Source organism: Halichoerus grypus, chromosome 15 (genome assembly GCF_964656455.1).
Source record: "Halichoerus grypus chromosome 15, mHalGry1.hap1.1, whole genome shotgun sequence".
Taxonomy (NCBI): domain Eukaryota; kingdom Metazoa; phylum Chordata; class Mammalia; order Carnivora; family Phocidae; genus Halichoerus; species Halichoerus grypus.
Window position 1 is genome coordinate 42178369 of NC_135726.1, and position 16049 is coordinate 42194417.

General features: G+C 42.2%; 1 protein-coding gene across 6 annotated transcripts in view; it reads left to right on the top strand.

The window, feature by feature from the left end:
- Positions 1–2748: 2748 nt before the first annotated feature.
- Positions 2749–16049, top strand: part of ZNF507 (zinc finger protein 507) — a 41350-nt gene continuing 28049 nt past the window's right edge. For 2 of the 6 annotated variants that reach the window (XM_078063155.1, XM_078063156.1), the window contains exons 1-5: positions 2749–2913; positions 4361–4454; positions 5844–5966; positions 10182–12310; positions 13757–13874. In XM_078063155.1, the coding sequence (XP_077919281.1) occupies positions 10184–12310; positions 13757–13874 (2245 nt within the window). In that variant the 5' untranslated portion in view covers positions 2749–2913; positions 4361–4454; positions 5844–5966; positions 10182–10183. Of the gene's footprint in view, positions 2948–4360; positions 4455–5843; positions 5967–10181; positions 12311–13756; positions 13875–16049 lie in introns of all 6 variants that reach the window. The other 4 variants (XM_078063154.1, XM_036068993.2, XM_078063152.1 and 1 more) reach the window with 4 other exon arrangements.

Here is a 16049-nt window from a genome sequence, read left to right on the forward strand (position 1 = left end):
TGGTCATTTTAGAAGATACAGACCCATGATACTTGTAGAAGCAAAACTTTTAACCTCATCCACTAATTAATGATCACAAAGTGGAATAATGAGATACGTGGAGATAGGGATCCAGCCATCTCTCATCTGGAGACAGAATCAGATTCCAGTGAGTAGGTGCAAGAGAACTGAGTAAGCAAATTTCCTATCTGTGACACTAAATCTTACTATGATCAGTTAATTAAATCATGATAAATAACATTCTGTGGCAAGTGGAAGGTGCTCAGAAGAGTTCAGTGGGATGACCACAAATTCAGTGGCTCAAAGACATTCACTACATCTGAGTGTCTCTGCATTCCTCTGACTTAAAAATATTTACTGTATCTCAGATCTGTACCTCTGAAACAAATAATGCAATATATGTTAAGAAAGAAAAAAAGAAGAAGAATGTAGCAGGAGGGGAAGAATGAAGGGGGGGGAATCGGAGGGGGAGAAGAACCATGAGAGACAATGGACTCTGAAAAACAAACTGAGGGTTCTAGAGGGGAGGGGGGTGGGAGGATGGGTTAGCCTGGTGATGGGTATTGGGGAGGGCACGTTCTGCATGGAGCACTGGGTGTTATGCACAAACGATGAATCATGGAACACTATATCTAAAACTAATGATGTAATGTATGGGGATTAACATAACAATAAAAAAATTAAAAAAAAATATTTACTGTAATTCTCTGGAGAACTCTCGTACAGGAAAGAAAAATACTGAGGTTTTGCTCCACCGGCTTTTTGAAGTTGCTACTGTTTTCCTATTGGTTCTGGGTCTTCTACCTTCTCTGTCTTCAGGAATGAAGGTTCTAATTCATTAACATCACTATCTGACTGGTTTCTTTCTATTGGTTCTGCCTCTTCCTGTTATATCAGTGTAGGGAGGAGGAATGTCAGTCAGCAGGGGCCATGCCATGCTGCAGTAACAAACAGCTCCAAGGGTCAGTGACTTCCTCACCCTTCATATCCATGGTGGGACAGCTGGGGGCTTGGCTCACCGTTGCTACTCTAAGATGGGGGCTGACAGGATGGCCACCATTTTGAACATTGCCAGTCATCAAGTCAGCAGGAAGACAGTACTCTGGAAGCAACGTCACTGGCGATCAAATGCTCCAGGATGGAGATGACACCTCCACCACACACAATTCATGAGCCAGGACCAGTCACAGGCCACACCTCTGAGCCAGGAGGAGGGCCGGGAAGTTTTATCTAACGTTGTCCTGCAAGAGGGACGTTGGAAAATAATGGTGTATTCCACAGAATTCTTCAGAATTCCACAGAAACTTCAGACAGATAAACTTATCTTCTTTCTCTTGTTGAGAAGTCCCTTATTTTCCCCAGATCACAATTTCTCCACTTTGTTTTTGCCCTCTTTCCTGATCAAATAATTCTCTGACTTCTATCCACTTTCAGATTCATGTACATTACAGTTATTACTAAATTTTCTCTTCAGATAGCTATAAACTAGGATTATTCATATAGCGCAAAAAAAGGAAAGAAATTTGCACATTGTTTGTTCTCGCTTTCTCCTTTTCATGTATTTCTGGTTTTCCTTATTTTTTTTTCCTTCCCCTCTTCCAGGGTCATCTCCTGCTCAATCTCTTTTCTTGAAAAAAACTATTCAACACTTTATTTTTCCTTCTTCTTAGCTATTTGGTCCAACTGGCAAAGGAGTCTGTAGATTAGCCGAAATCTAACTTTCCTGGTTTCCTAACCCCCCCCAATTCAGGTGAATTTGTATCCTGAGATACAGCAAGGAGAATTACTGACCTGTCTGAAAGGTTCCTAAGTTTTGCTAGATATTTCTCCCACTTGATAATTGAGAGCCCAGCCTGCTGCAAAGACTTCTAAATATATCTGGAAGTCCCCAAGGGCTATCTCAATGAACAAGTCCAATCCATTACTGTGCAGGGAATCTTAGGTTTGCTCCCTTCCTACTTCTCCTGGCCCACCTACTGAGTCCAGACCCAAAAACCCTGCTGTGCAGTTCCTAATGTACCAAAACAGTCCAGCATTCTCTGTGAAGTTGGATGAAATGCTTCACTCCCTTTGTATTTTACTCTGTTCGCAGGGGAACAAAAAAAGGCTGCTTATAACCCTGGTGTATATGCCATGAATAAAAACAGAGCCAAATGACAAACACCATGGTGCCCTCAGAAACACTGAGGTTGTGTTACCGTGTGGAGCTACCAAGTCAGGCCATAACCCCTACGATGAATTCTTTCCCTGAAAATCTTCTGTCTTTCAAGCAAATAGATTACCCAGGGCTAGCCCTGCCCCTCACCAGTCACACCTTAAGTCCAGCCACAAACCTAGCTGGGACCTCTCCATTTTAGCCAAGAATACCACAAAAAAACATAGTCCAATAAGCGCAGGTACAAATTCATAAGCATAGGGCTGAAAAGAGTGCCAGTGCTCATGGTGAAAAGCCAGTTAGGGAGGAGACGGAGTGATGAAGCTAGCCCACAGCAGATAGGAGCGACGTGGGAAGACACACCGACTTCCAGGCCTAGGCGACCACTGAGAGGACAACGTACACGCCTTGGGAGGCCGACGACCCAGACCCGAACCCACCCGGGACCGAGGCTACCCCGACCCGCCAGGGTTCCTTCCTCGCGCCCGCCCAGCCGGAATGCCCTAGGATGCCCGTGGGCGGGGCCTGAGCATCGCCCCGCCCCGCCGCCCGCCACTCGGGTCACCTGACCTGCCCGCGGCTCACGTGATCCGTCCCCAGCGCCGCCATTTTGGAGCTCCGGATGAGGAGGGGAAAAGCGGGGGAAAAGAGGGAAAAGAGCCGGGAGAGGGGTGGGCGAGGACGAGGGCGAGGGCACGGCCGGGCTCCTGGCCGGCCAAAGGAGGCTCGCGGAAGCAGCAGCCGCCGCCCGACCGCAGGTACCGCGCCCCGGGGCCGCCCCTCCGCCCGCAGGTAGCGCCGCCGCCGGCCATGTGCGTCCTCCCCTCAGGCCTCTACCGGCGCCCGCTTCCTCTTCAGCGGGCTAACACCGCCCGGTGCTCGCCACATGCCCCAAGTTCCGCGTCCTCTTCCAGCGCTCCGCGCCGCCCACAGCAAGGCCTGCGGAGACCCCGGGCTTGCCCTGCCGTGGGGGGTGGGGGGGAAACCTGCCGCTCTCCGCATACTGTCACCAGCCTGGTCTGCAGGCGGGCCTGCGAGGCGTTGGTTGCTTCCTTCCCTTCTGCAGATGTGAAACTGCTTTAGGCCAGCCGGGATAAAGCTCACGACGGTGTCCTCACCGCATCTCCTGATTACTTTTCTCACGCCCCATCTCCCCAGCCCTTTAGCCGATTCTTGGTGTAGAAAAAGCTAGTACAGGAAAGCCTAGCCTTCTGCCCCTATTACGAACCTTTTCGGTGAACTGGTGTCCCCAGAGATCACTGAGATCAGTGGGAAAAGCTCCCACCTTTTAAGACCTGCGGGCATCCGGAGGGAATGGTTTGTGTGGAAGGCCTGGATGATTAATTAGGCGGAGGCCATCATCCCAACCCGTAGGCGATCTTTTTAGTTACTGCGGTGGGTTGTAATTTACTCTCAGTCTGCATCTCTTTTATCAGGCAGTTACTGGATTTATCACCTCCTTGAGCTTGTACTTTCTTCAGTACTCTGCCTTGACTCAGTGTATGGGTTGCGTTATTGATTAAAAGAGAAAGCCTGGCCGTTCATTTCTTTACCTCACTAACTCGTTTAAAATTAACTTCAGGGAAGGACCAAAGACGTGCTTTCTGCCCTGGCAACGAACTATTAACCATAATCGATAAGGTAGCTGCGTTCTAGGAGAAACGAATAGGCATTATTTGATTTTTGAGATTCAGCCTAGCTAGTATAAGAACAGTAGCAAAGAAATGTAAGACCAGGGCAGGAAACTGCATTAGAAGATATATAGGTCAGTCTACTGTGTCTTCTCTTTTCATGCCCACTGTGCTTGCAGAACTGTTTGAAGTTTGCAGAATCATCCTTTAGATTTATTTTTGGTTAGGATTAAAATAGTAATATACAGTTTATTGTTCCTTATTCATTAGAAAGTGATATCAGTAAAACCAATAGTATTTTGAGTCAATTAGTTAAATTCTGAGCTAAAACAAAATACACAATTATTGGGAGAAGTTTCCAGAGCAGTTTTTTTCTAACTTGTGCAAAATCATAGTCTTCTTGTTAGAGAAATTATGTAAATTTGCATCACATGATTGGGTTGCATGAACATTCCTCTGAATTTCTTTTTGACATAGAATATTGGGAAATTTTTCACTGCCAAAAGAAATCATTACTTTGTTTCACCAAGAAAGATAAATGTTTGATACTATATACTTTCATTCTTGGCCACAGCTGAATTCTGAAGATTGATCCAAGGGACTGTGTTAATTTCAGGAATTGATTTGAAAGACATTGGCTCTGCCACTTAACAGCCATGTAACCTTGGGTAAGTCGCTTAAACCACACTGTTTCCTTATGTGTAAAATTGTGTAACACCCCCCTGGCCTGTTCCAAAGCGTTATGAAGATCAAACACGCTAACACGTTTGATACAACCTAGCTGTAAGGGGCTGTTATTCTTTTCATTATTGATTCTTTATACATATTTGTTCTCGCTGAGATGTAAGAGGGAAATTGGTGTATTAAGAAAGGGGATTTAGAATCAGATAGGCCTGGATTCCAATTCTTAAGCCAGTTACTACTTTACATCTGTGAGCCTCAGATTCCTTACCTGCAAAAAAGAGGCTACTATTACCAGAAATAACATGAATAATACACAAAGTCTACATAGGCACTGCCCCCTGGATGGTGAGCACTTCAAGGGCAAGGATTTCTTCTTACTTATTTTTGTAGTCTCCAGCACTGTGCTTGGCACATTATAGGTGCCCAATAAATGTTAAATCTTAATATTGGTTAATGTTAGTTAGACCTTATGTCTTCACCGTGGCTGCCAAATTAGAATATTCTCTCAGGCTAGATGCCAGCTAAGAAATTTTAGATTATGAAATTCATGTACTTGTGATATTTATACTGTTTTTTCTTAGTGGCAATTAATCAGATGAAGCTAAGGAGATTTTGATTCAAATAAATTATAGCTGACAGTAAGATAAATCTATAAATAATGTGTAAGCAATCTCGAGGTAATTTTTTATAGACAGTTTACAATTCGGGGACATGAAAGTTCATCCAGTACCAGTCTCTTGTTTTACATCTGAGGAATCTGAATAAAACCCACAGAAACAGTGACTTGCCTAAGATCCCACAACTAACAGGGTATTCTAGATCAGAAACTTCTGCCATTTGGCTGGAGCAAAATGGTTTGTATTTTAGAATTGGGATAATCTAGAAGAATGGGAAATTGGCCATACTTCACACAATTTTTGTCTAGTTGGAAAATAACAAATTCTTCATTTGAAAGAAAAGTTTCTTTATAAAATAGCAAACTGCCTTTGCACACGCACAGAAAATGACAGCCTTTCTCCAGTCCCCCTCAGGCTCATAGGAATTGTTCAACTTGATTTTACTTATCCTAACCCTACTCTGGAACTGAAAGGAACTAATTAGATGTACAAAGAAACCAAGTAGTAAATTATAAGGAAAGAAAGATAACTGAAATAATTTGGTTCTTTTCTTGGGAAAGACATTAATTATAAGCTTTTGCCTGTGGAATACAGGTCTCCCCCACTTTTCAGTTTGCTTTCTGCCACTTTGCTTTTATGAAAGACCCACAATAGTACCTACTTTCTCTAACTGAAAGTACTGAAAGAAACCCGAAGATTTCACTTATACAAAAAAAAGACAAAAAGTGAAAGTAGTTTTCAATCTTTGTTTTGCAGTGAGCCATTAATAGAGGCAGCACATACCCCAAGCGGCAAGAGTGGCCCCGCCAAGCTCCTTCCCTGCCCGGGAACTGCGCTCAGCATCTCAGCATCAAGGCGGCACAGCTTCGAACTGTGTCTGTGAGCATCTGTGCTTTATCTTGATTTATTTTGTGCGTTCTTTAGCAAGGTGTGTCCTGAGGTATCAGGAAAGCCTAAGAGAGGTTATTTATTGGTTTGGGGAACACGCAAAACTTCTTCCATATAAATTAATGGTAATTCCTTATGCACTTTACATCATTTCGGCTTCTAAAAGATTTCATAGGAAGGTTCTACTTTCAGAGAGCCGGGGAAACCTGTCCTGTTGTCTAGGAAAGATTTGAGACTGGGTGGGAAGGATTGTTGAACTTTTCTGGTTGGGGATACAACTTATATTTACTTATTTGTAACAATTTGGTATATTTTGTCTAATGTTGTTATGTCTAAAGATTCCAAACAAGAAGCTCCCTACTTTGGTGATGCCTCTAGTCTTTCCTCTTTCTGTAAACCTTTCCCGTTCAGCCATATTGATCTTTTCTCTAACCACTAGATAGCAGGTTTATTCTCATTTATGAAAATATAATAATGTTGTGGCTGTTTTCCTTGTCGGTCTTACCCTTGTGTTAACAGAATTCCAGAAGAGCAACTGAAGCACTCTAATTAGGACAATTCAAGGAGGATGTATTTACAAAGTTACTCTTAATAAAGATGTAGGACTTGTCTCGGCAAACCACAGGGACAGTGCAGTTACTTGAAGCTAGCAACATCAGGAGAAGGAAGAGGTACCAGAACCAGGAGAGTCTTGTAGAGCCCCCTCGCCTAGAGAGAACGGCCTTCCATTGAGGAACATGGCCAATCCCAGGTGACCTAGAGGGAGGGAATCAAGGACATGAATATCCTGATCTCACTCTGCTACCTCCCTCTGATCGCCTGTCATGGCTCCCCATTGGCAACCAGAAACCAGAGGGCACGGGAGTCTAATGATGTAATACCTCCTGGGGAAGAGAACACAGTGGAGAAAAGGAGACAGTGAGCCCAGAGGGGCAAATGGTTGACATCTGGCATAGCCGTCTTTTGGAATACAGTGCACCTCTTACCTCTTCAAAAAGTCTTTTCTTACCTTCCTAGACCAAAATTAGCTCTTCAGTTCTTATTAGGATTTGGTCATTGACTGTTGCCTTCCGACTGTTTTACCTTGTATACTGTTTCATTACTTAAAAGCTGTTAATTCTTTCTAACTTCTAAATATGTTTGTCCTATCCAGTCAACCCAGTTTTAAACCATGAGTACTGTGATTTTTTTTTCCATACTGTATTTTGCTTAATGCCTTGTACATAACAATTTTTACTATAACTTTTTATTATGAAAAGTTTTAAACATATACACAGTAGAAAGAATAGTATAAGGGATTCCTAGATACTCATCACTCAACTTCAATTACAAAATTTACCAATCCTACTGTATCCCCCCTTCCCTCCCCCACCTCCTTGACCATAGTCAGTTTTTAAAGTTGCATTTACATTGATCTCTTGAAGGCCATGGATAGTATGCAGATGTTCATAATCCATGTTGTCGTCATTATTGAGCCACTGGGATTGTATTTGTACTCCTTATTTTCATCTCTTTTTTTTTCCCCCCCAAATTTTACTTCACTTGACATGGAAACCCATATATATGTGCACATGGGTGGCCTAAGTGAAATTTTTGTGAAAATTTAAAAGGTTGGCCTTAAGGTCAGCTTAACTCCGTCCCTGTGTATACTCTATTATGAACTGTTTATCTAACCTTTCTAACAGAGACTTTTGTTTTAACGAGACTTAACTTGTATATTGATTCTGCCATGTGGACTCAAACTGGTTTTTCAGGTGTTCCTTAATGTATTTTATGTTGTCATATCTGTTTTATAGCTGCCATTTCTGTACTTATCCCCAAATGTATGCAGCCTCTAAAATGAGGTACTTACATAAATGTTCAGGGAAAATTGGAGCATCTGCTGCAAATTTCCATTAGCTCTTAATGCCTGAGCAGACACAGCTTTTAAAATCTGAATGTTTTGTCAGTTTCTTTTGTATTAGTCTTTTTCTTCAGATAAGATGAACTCCTCCTCCTCTTCATTTCACTTCCTTTTTAAGGTTACACACTGAAATATCCACAGGGAGCAATTTGCACTGCTCTCTTTCCTATTCTATCATTAAGTAGAAGAGGGATAACATGAATCAACTTTGTAACCCTGTGGGTATGCAGTCTGTTGAGCAAATATTCACTTGTTAACCTGCAGACTATCAATCAGCCTACATGGATGTCACATTTCATGGAGAAGGAGACCTTAGATCTACAGTAGACCACCAGATCTTGTGCAAGAAATTAAATGTCCAAGGATTCCTGTTATTAACAATTACTTAACCAATTTGCATTTGACAATTGTTATGAATGAAATAAAGCCTTAAGTGAGTGACCTTAAAGGGAAATCAGTAGTCACAGAAAGAGCCACAGCGCCCTTTGGCCTAAAAATGTGAAACTCTCAGGCAGTAAAATGACTTACGAAGTCACAAAGGATTTTCCTGAAGAAACAAATTGTTCCCGTACTGGTCCCTTCTTTAGTGACTTAAGATTGAGTGTAGAGATTTAAAAATACTGATCTTCCTACTTGACAAAGATGGAAAGGAACTCCACAGTCTTTTTAGAGGTAATGCCCTCAGGTTGTTTAAGGGAGAGAGTGGCTAAAGGGCCAGTGGTCTGGGTGCTGGGGTAACAGTCACTGTTGTAATGGCTATAGAATGCATTCCCTGCCATGAGTGCAGTTGGACATGGAAAAGAAAAGAAAGCTGATCACACTGGACAGAACATGGGGGAAGGAGGGAAGAAGTAGTACTAAAGAAACCGAGAATAAAATGTTTGCATTTTTGCCTGATGTGGACCTAGATATAGAAAGTTTGTGTGCCAGAAAGAGCAGAAAATCAGAGAGGAAAAGCCATCACTGTTGCCAAGAGTAGATATGGGAGGACTGGCACCGCAGCTGGTCAGAGTGCTGGTAGGGTCTAGCAGGAGTTAGGTTTGATCTTGGCAGGGGCTGAAGGGCCCTTCCATGTTGATTCAGCCACCTGGGGGGAGAGAAGCCATTATTCACCTCCTAAAATAAGAATTCAGAGCCTGCAACTGAAGTTTAAGAATAGTATGGTCTTTGGTCTATAGCTGGTGCCACTAAAAATTTTGCTGGCATTTATTGAATGTTGTGAGTAAGACTCCAGAATGCACCTAAAATGTGGAAAAACAAAACTTGTTGCTGGAAAAAAGCCTAAACTGAAAAATGTGATCCAAGTCAACAAATTAATCTCACTTTGAGCCAAAGGAAATGTTTGAAATGAAAGTACTGCCAGGAAATAGAGGATTCAAGATTTAGGCAGAAAGATATTGTGAGTATTTTTTGTTTTGTAACTTCCTTGGCTGTAATGCATTGCTAGAACTTACAGAGAACCCCTTTTAAGGACTTTGAATATTTAGACCTGAAACGCAACTACGATATCAGTTGTTTTCCTTCTCTGATGCCCCTTTCCCTTTCAGAAAAAAAAAAAAAAATACATGCATATGAATAGTAGTTGACCACTAATATGGCCTCTAGGAAAAAACCACAGCGTAGTTTGTGGTTTATCTTCAGGAAGATAAATCGAAGGAAGTAAAAGAAGGAACTAGATCATTGCTTTTATGTAGTTTCGTTTGCATAGTACTTCTCAAAATTCACTCTGCCCTTTACAAGAGGTTCACGACTATATTTTCATAATTCCAAAGATTTGGGGAGAAAAAAACAAATTTATGATTTTAATAATAAAACTACAATTATATTTGGTATAAGAAGTTGTCTCCCAAGAGTTGTGTCGATCATGTATTGGCTTTACAGAGTGGTATTTTGTAGTAACTTGAGGTGGTTCCACATGCCCTGGGAATGCCTGTGTTCCTTCAGTCAAGGAATAGGAGTCCTGATTTTGGCATTGGGCAAAAGAGAGGGAGTACTGATTGGGCCCAGTTAGATGTCTAGGGGAAAGAAAGTGAAGAAAAAGGAGATGCAAATTGTTAGTCATTTCCAAAGAAAGAAATGGATGGAAAGATCATCATCAGTCTCGATATAGGGCACTCCAAAGAGAAGTTGTAAACAATTGAAGTCTCTGTTGGGGATAGCCAGGTGTACTGATAACGGAGCTCCCAGGTTAGAGAATACGGAGATTGGCTTAAACTCTAAGATTAGCTTTGATTTCCTGTAATTACATACCTGGGGTACCTATAACCTGGTCGTTTCTTTCTGTTGTGTATTATCCTTTCTAGATATGGAAGAAAGCAGCAGTGTTGCCATGTTGGTGCCAGATATTGGAGAACAGGAAGCTATATTGACTGCTGAAACGGTCATCAGTTCATCATTGGAAATTGATGAACAAAGAAAAGTTAAAACAGATCCATTGATCCATGTAATCCAGAAGTTAAGCAAGATAGTAGAACATGAAAAGTCACAAAAATGTCTTTTAATTGGGAAAAAACGCTCACGTTCAAGTGCTACAGCGCACTCTCTTGAAGCCCAGGAACTTTGTGAGATTCCAGCTAAAGTAACCCAGTCACCTGCTGCCGAGATTAGAAGGGCTGAGATGTCACAGATACATTTTACCCCTGGCTCTCTTGCCCAGAATGATGGGAAGGCTATGTCCTACCAGTGTAGCCTTTGCAAGTTTCTGTCGTCATCGTTCTCTGTGTTAAAAGATCATATCAAGCAGCATGGTCAGCAGAATGAAGTGATATTAATGTGCTCAGAGTGCCATATTACATCTAAAAGCCAAGAGGAACTTGAAGCTCATGTGGTAAATGACCATGAAAACGATGCCAACAGTCGCACTCAATCCAAAGCCCAACATTGTGTAAGCCCCTCCAACTCTCAGAGACCCACAGAAGGAAATAATGAAACCACTTCTGATATCGCCTTGAGTGCGGACAGTCCGCAAACTCATACTGCCCAAAATGCATCCGTGAAGGAGATGGGTAAGAGGAAATGGTATGCATATGAACAGTATGGCATGTACCGATGCTTATTTTGTAGTTATACCTGTGGCCAGCAGAGAATGTTGAAAACACATGCTTGGAAGCATGCTGGGGAGGTTGATTGCTCCTATCCAATCTTTGAAAATGAAAACGAGCCCCTAGGCTTGCTGGACTCTTCAGTGGCTGCTGACCCTGGTGGGCTAGATGCAGTAGTCATCGCTATTGGAGACAATGAACTGAGTATCCACAATGGGCCTTCAGTACAAGTGCAGATTTGCAGCTCAGAAACATTATCCTCTTCGTCTCCTTTAGAACAGAGTGCAGAAGGAGGAGTTCATCTAGGTCAGTCAGTCACTCTTGACCCTAACGAGGAAGAAATGCTAGAGGTGATTTCTGATGTGGAGGAGAATCTGATTGCTGATAGTCTACTTTCGTCTGCACAGAAGATCATTAGTAGCAGCCCAAATAAAAAAGGTCATGTTAATGTGATCGTGGAGCGTCTGCCAAGTGCTGAAGAAACTCTTTCACAGAAACATTTCCTCATGAATGCTGAAATCGAAGAGGGAAAAAACCTGAGCCCGACAGAATCCCAGATTGGGTGTGAAGGAAGAGATGAAGTTTATCGTGCTGATAAATGTACTGTTGATATCGGGGGGCTGATCATAGGCTGGAGTAGCCCAGAGAAGAAAGACAGTGAGTTAATAAACAAAGGACTGGCTGCTGATGAGAATGCCCCACCAGGCCGAAGAAGAACAAATTCTGAGTCTCTCAGACTACACTCATTAGCTGCAGAAGCCCTCGTGACGATGCCTATAAGAGCTGCAGAACTGACAAGGGCCAACCTCGGGCACTATGGGAATATAAACCTTTTAGATCCAGACACCGGACAAAGGCAAGTAGATAGTACATTGGCAGCATATTCTAAAATGATGTCACCACTCAAAAACTCTGCAGATGGATTAACTACTTTTAACCAAAGCAACTCTACGTTGGTAGCACTCCCAGAGGGTAGGCAGGAATTGTCAGATGGGCAAGTTAAGACAGGCATCAGCATGTCCTTACTGACTGTCATTGAAAAGCTGAGGGAAAGGACAGACCAAAATGCTTCAGATGATGACATTTTGAAAGAGTTGCAGGACAATGCCCAGTGCCAACCCAACAGCGACACGAGCTTGTCGGGAAGCAGCGTGGTGGAATACATCCCCAATGCCGATCGGCCCTACCGTTGCCGCCTTTGTCATTATGCCAGTGGAAACAAGGGCTACATCAAGCAGCACTTGAGAGTCCATCGGCAGAGACAGCCGTATCAGTGTCCCATCTGTGAGCACATAGCTGACAACAGCAAGGATCTGGAGAACCACATGATCAACCACTGTAAGGCAAGAATATACCAGTGCAAGCGGTGTGAAGAATCTTTTCATTATAAGGTAGGCATCAGTTATGAAATCACTCAGAGGACCTGAGAATTTTTAGAGCCAGGAGGGAACCCAGTAGAGAGAGCCCAACCACTTCATTTTATAGATAAGGAAACTGAGACCCAGAAAAGTTGGATCATTTGCCCAGGGGATCCCAACTGAATTAGTATTAAAATTGGGACTGAAATCTGGGTCATCAGAATTTCTGGTGTAGGATTGTTTTCCCTGCCTACCGCCTCCTCAACAGTTTCTGTGTTTACTGCTTTAGTTTTAGCGTGGATATCTTTTTTTAAAAATGTGTTGATTTTAAATTGCAGGGTAATTATAAGGGAGTGTACAATGGAGGGATGTACACACATTTGATTTACACAAATGTAATCCGACATCATCAGTGCAAAAAAATAGCTTTTTTTCATCTTCCATGGCCCCAAAATATAGGTCATTCATTTCAGCGACACAACCAGCCAATAGCAATCTGTGTCATTGCAGGAGGAAAAATAACCTGTGTTGGACTTAATGAAAGACAGCAAAGTGGAAATAGAGCCACATGTGTTGTTTTATGGGCAGTTTAAGGGACTTTCAAGGATTATTTTGACTGCTTTTCATCTTATATGCTACCTTGAAACCAACAACCAGCATGAGATACTGTTTTGGTAAAGGAAACTGGATTAATTGAATCATTAGTTTTGAACTTTTCTTCTCCAGTGTGCCAGTTGACTGTTTGGTGGGGGGGGGGGGCGGGGGGGGGAATGTCCTAAGAGGGTAACCAGGATGTAGACTTTTTCCCTCAGATTTCCCAGAGTTGGGGGCTAGCTGGTAGTAAAAAGATAATCAGGAATAAAAAAGCCTTTGAGTCTGAGATGCACTGCCTACCTGGATTGCCCTCATGAAATTCTAAAGTGGCCTCAGGCTACTAGACAAGCAGTGCATCCAAACGGGCAGCAAAATCAAGTTCCAGAAGTTTCTTTGGCTCCTGCATTTTTGATTGGTGGGGGTGGAGGAAGAAGATACTGTGGAGGAGAGGTTCCACTTAGGTCTCTCTTACACATTTAGTTGATATTGAAAGGCAAAAATTAGCAGGAGTCCAGCAGTTACTGTTTGGATTTATTTTTGTGAAAGTATTGGGTTATTCTGAGTTCCCTGCTCTTCCCTCTGCTGGCAGGCCGGTATGTAAGTAAGTGTGCACATGCCATTCATAAGCAGGGGATAGCAAGGGATTCCTCTCAGAGAATGCGAAAAGAACTGCCTTTTTGATGAGATTGTGATTTCCCTGGTGTATTTCTTCTCGTAAACTGTCAAATAAGTCAGGTAATCTTTTAGCACATTTGATTTTAAAATATTGGTAATGTGTTCTAGGTACTAGGCCGTGAAAGCAATTAACTGCTTCTACAGTCTCTTAGTAACAGTGCAAGTACATTTATTGAAGGTTACATGTGAATATTTCTCAAATATTTTTAGAGTCAACTGAGGAACCATGAGAGAGAGCAACATAGTCTTCCAGATACCTTGTCAGTAGCAACTTCTAATGAGTCGAGAATTGCCGGTGATACAGCTGATGGAAAATGTGTTCAAGAAGGTATCGTGCATTTTTTTTGTACAGGCTGCATGACCAGCATATGAAGTTTTCATAAAAAGCCCTTAGTTGTCATGTGGGTTAATTTCAGGACTAAAGCTGCATATGTTCTCTCTTTTCACACTGCGGAGTGAATCTTACCTGTGTTCCTGGGGATATCCTGAGGTACTGAATGCAATACTGTATTAGTAAGTACTCAGCTTCGACAGTGTGGGTAGATAATAGGTTGAAATTTTATGCTGTCCTGTAAGAGCCAAGTCCAGCATAAACCCTTGGGTGACATACGAGCAAGCTGGGGAAGCCGCAGCATGGAAAGCAAGCCCTTCCCTCTCTCAGTACCAGTTGACCCACTGAGAACATAGCAGCTTTTGCAGATGACAGGCCCCCACCTCAAACTTTAAGTGAGGCTTCCTGCTGTGATCTTATTCTTACCCAAGTATGACTGCCAGATTTCATCTGCATTATTTTAAAAAAACAAAAAAACACAAGATCTTTTTATGTACTAGTTAGGTACCAGTCGGCCAAGTTTCTGCTAATAGGAATATTAGAATCAAAAGATTTAATTAGAGTTCCATGAAAAGGCGGATGCCACATCCGGAGAATTAGGGATAAAGCGTAATAAACTGTGCTTCCTTGCATCAGCTCTCTTAAATTGATATACTTTAAATGTCTCAAGTGCGGTACATAGTGTTTATGGGAAATAAAACATATTGGGGTGACTTTCCTTTTTAGATTTCCTAAGAATTAAAGTTAGAAACAACTGCAGAGTAAAATGTTTTACCATAATGTTTCATTAAATTATACCCCAGAAAGCATAACTGATTCAAGAATGTTTCTGAAAGAACTGATTTTGACACCACTGTAGCACCAAAATTCCCTTGTCAAACAGATGTCATCCCTGTAAAACTATCCAAACAAAAGGAGTTTATGACATAGCATCTGTTTCTGCAATAGATGGCTGAGCTAAAACAGTTTTGTTTCCTTTTAACAAAATAGCCCTAAATGCCTCCTTTTATTTTAATTCATTATGTTTCCATATCCCCCTTTAAAGGAGACATTAAAACATTTGATGTCATTGGACCATAAATCCCTAATGAAGGAATAAAGTAAATACTACTCAGTGGCACCCCCTGCGGTTAATACTAGTGGTGGAATATGTCTTTTCCAGCACCATCTTCAAAAGCAGTAATTAATAAAACTGTCCAAATGGGTTAACAAATTAGAACTCACAATTTTAATAAAAAAGATTAAAAATGTCAGCTCAAAATTAAAGTAACCAGTTTGAGCTTTACGGCGACAGCATCTGTCCATCATATTCCATCTTACAGCTTGTCTTTTCTTTGTACATTCTGCTCTGTTTTTGGGGTTAAATGTATGGATTTTAAATTGCTTTTGCCATGTCTGTTTTTCCCTCACTTTGCTCCATTTACTTTTCTCTGTCATAGTAGTGTAACACTTCAGATGACTGATAACCTCCTGCATACTTATGCTGATACTTTATTAATTCACTGTTAGATCTCTGGAAATCTGGTTGTCGGGCCAAGAAACAAGTGTTTAGCTCACAAAGAAGGTCAAAGAAATTCATGTTTTACTAAAACTTCTTCAGCCATTTAGTAAAGTTAATGAACAAGTTGGGGGATGTGTGCCTTAGTGGTCCCCAGCCTCTGCCCACTCTGATGGCACAGATAACTTGGGACATGTTTTTGACTCCGAGACCCAGTGTAATGGTGTTTCAGACATTCGTTCTGCCAAAAGGCATGGAGTGCCCATCCTGAGCTAGCTGCCCGGAGTCCAGTGAAGGCATCGGTGCCTGTAAGGACCGCAGCTGGGGAGGCAGACAGAATTGTACTGACGGGGATGTCAGGCCACAGCACGGGTGCTCTACTAGAGCCACGGGCAAAGCACTCTCATATGGTGCTCCTTCGTGAAATTTAATTAAATCGTTCTTTATTGCAAACATACAATTTGCGAAGCCCTGGAAATTCAGCATAAACAAAACACACAGATCTCTGCCCTCAGGGGAGTCTACAGCTAGGGACAGGTCAGAGATCTGACACAGACATGCAGGTGACACGCAGACTGCGGTGAAGGAAGAATAGAGAGTTCTCTGCTTACTAAGTAAACCATGCTGAAAGGTTCTAGAATTTCCATTTTGTAGATCAGAAAACTGAGTCCTCA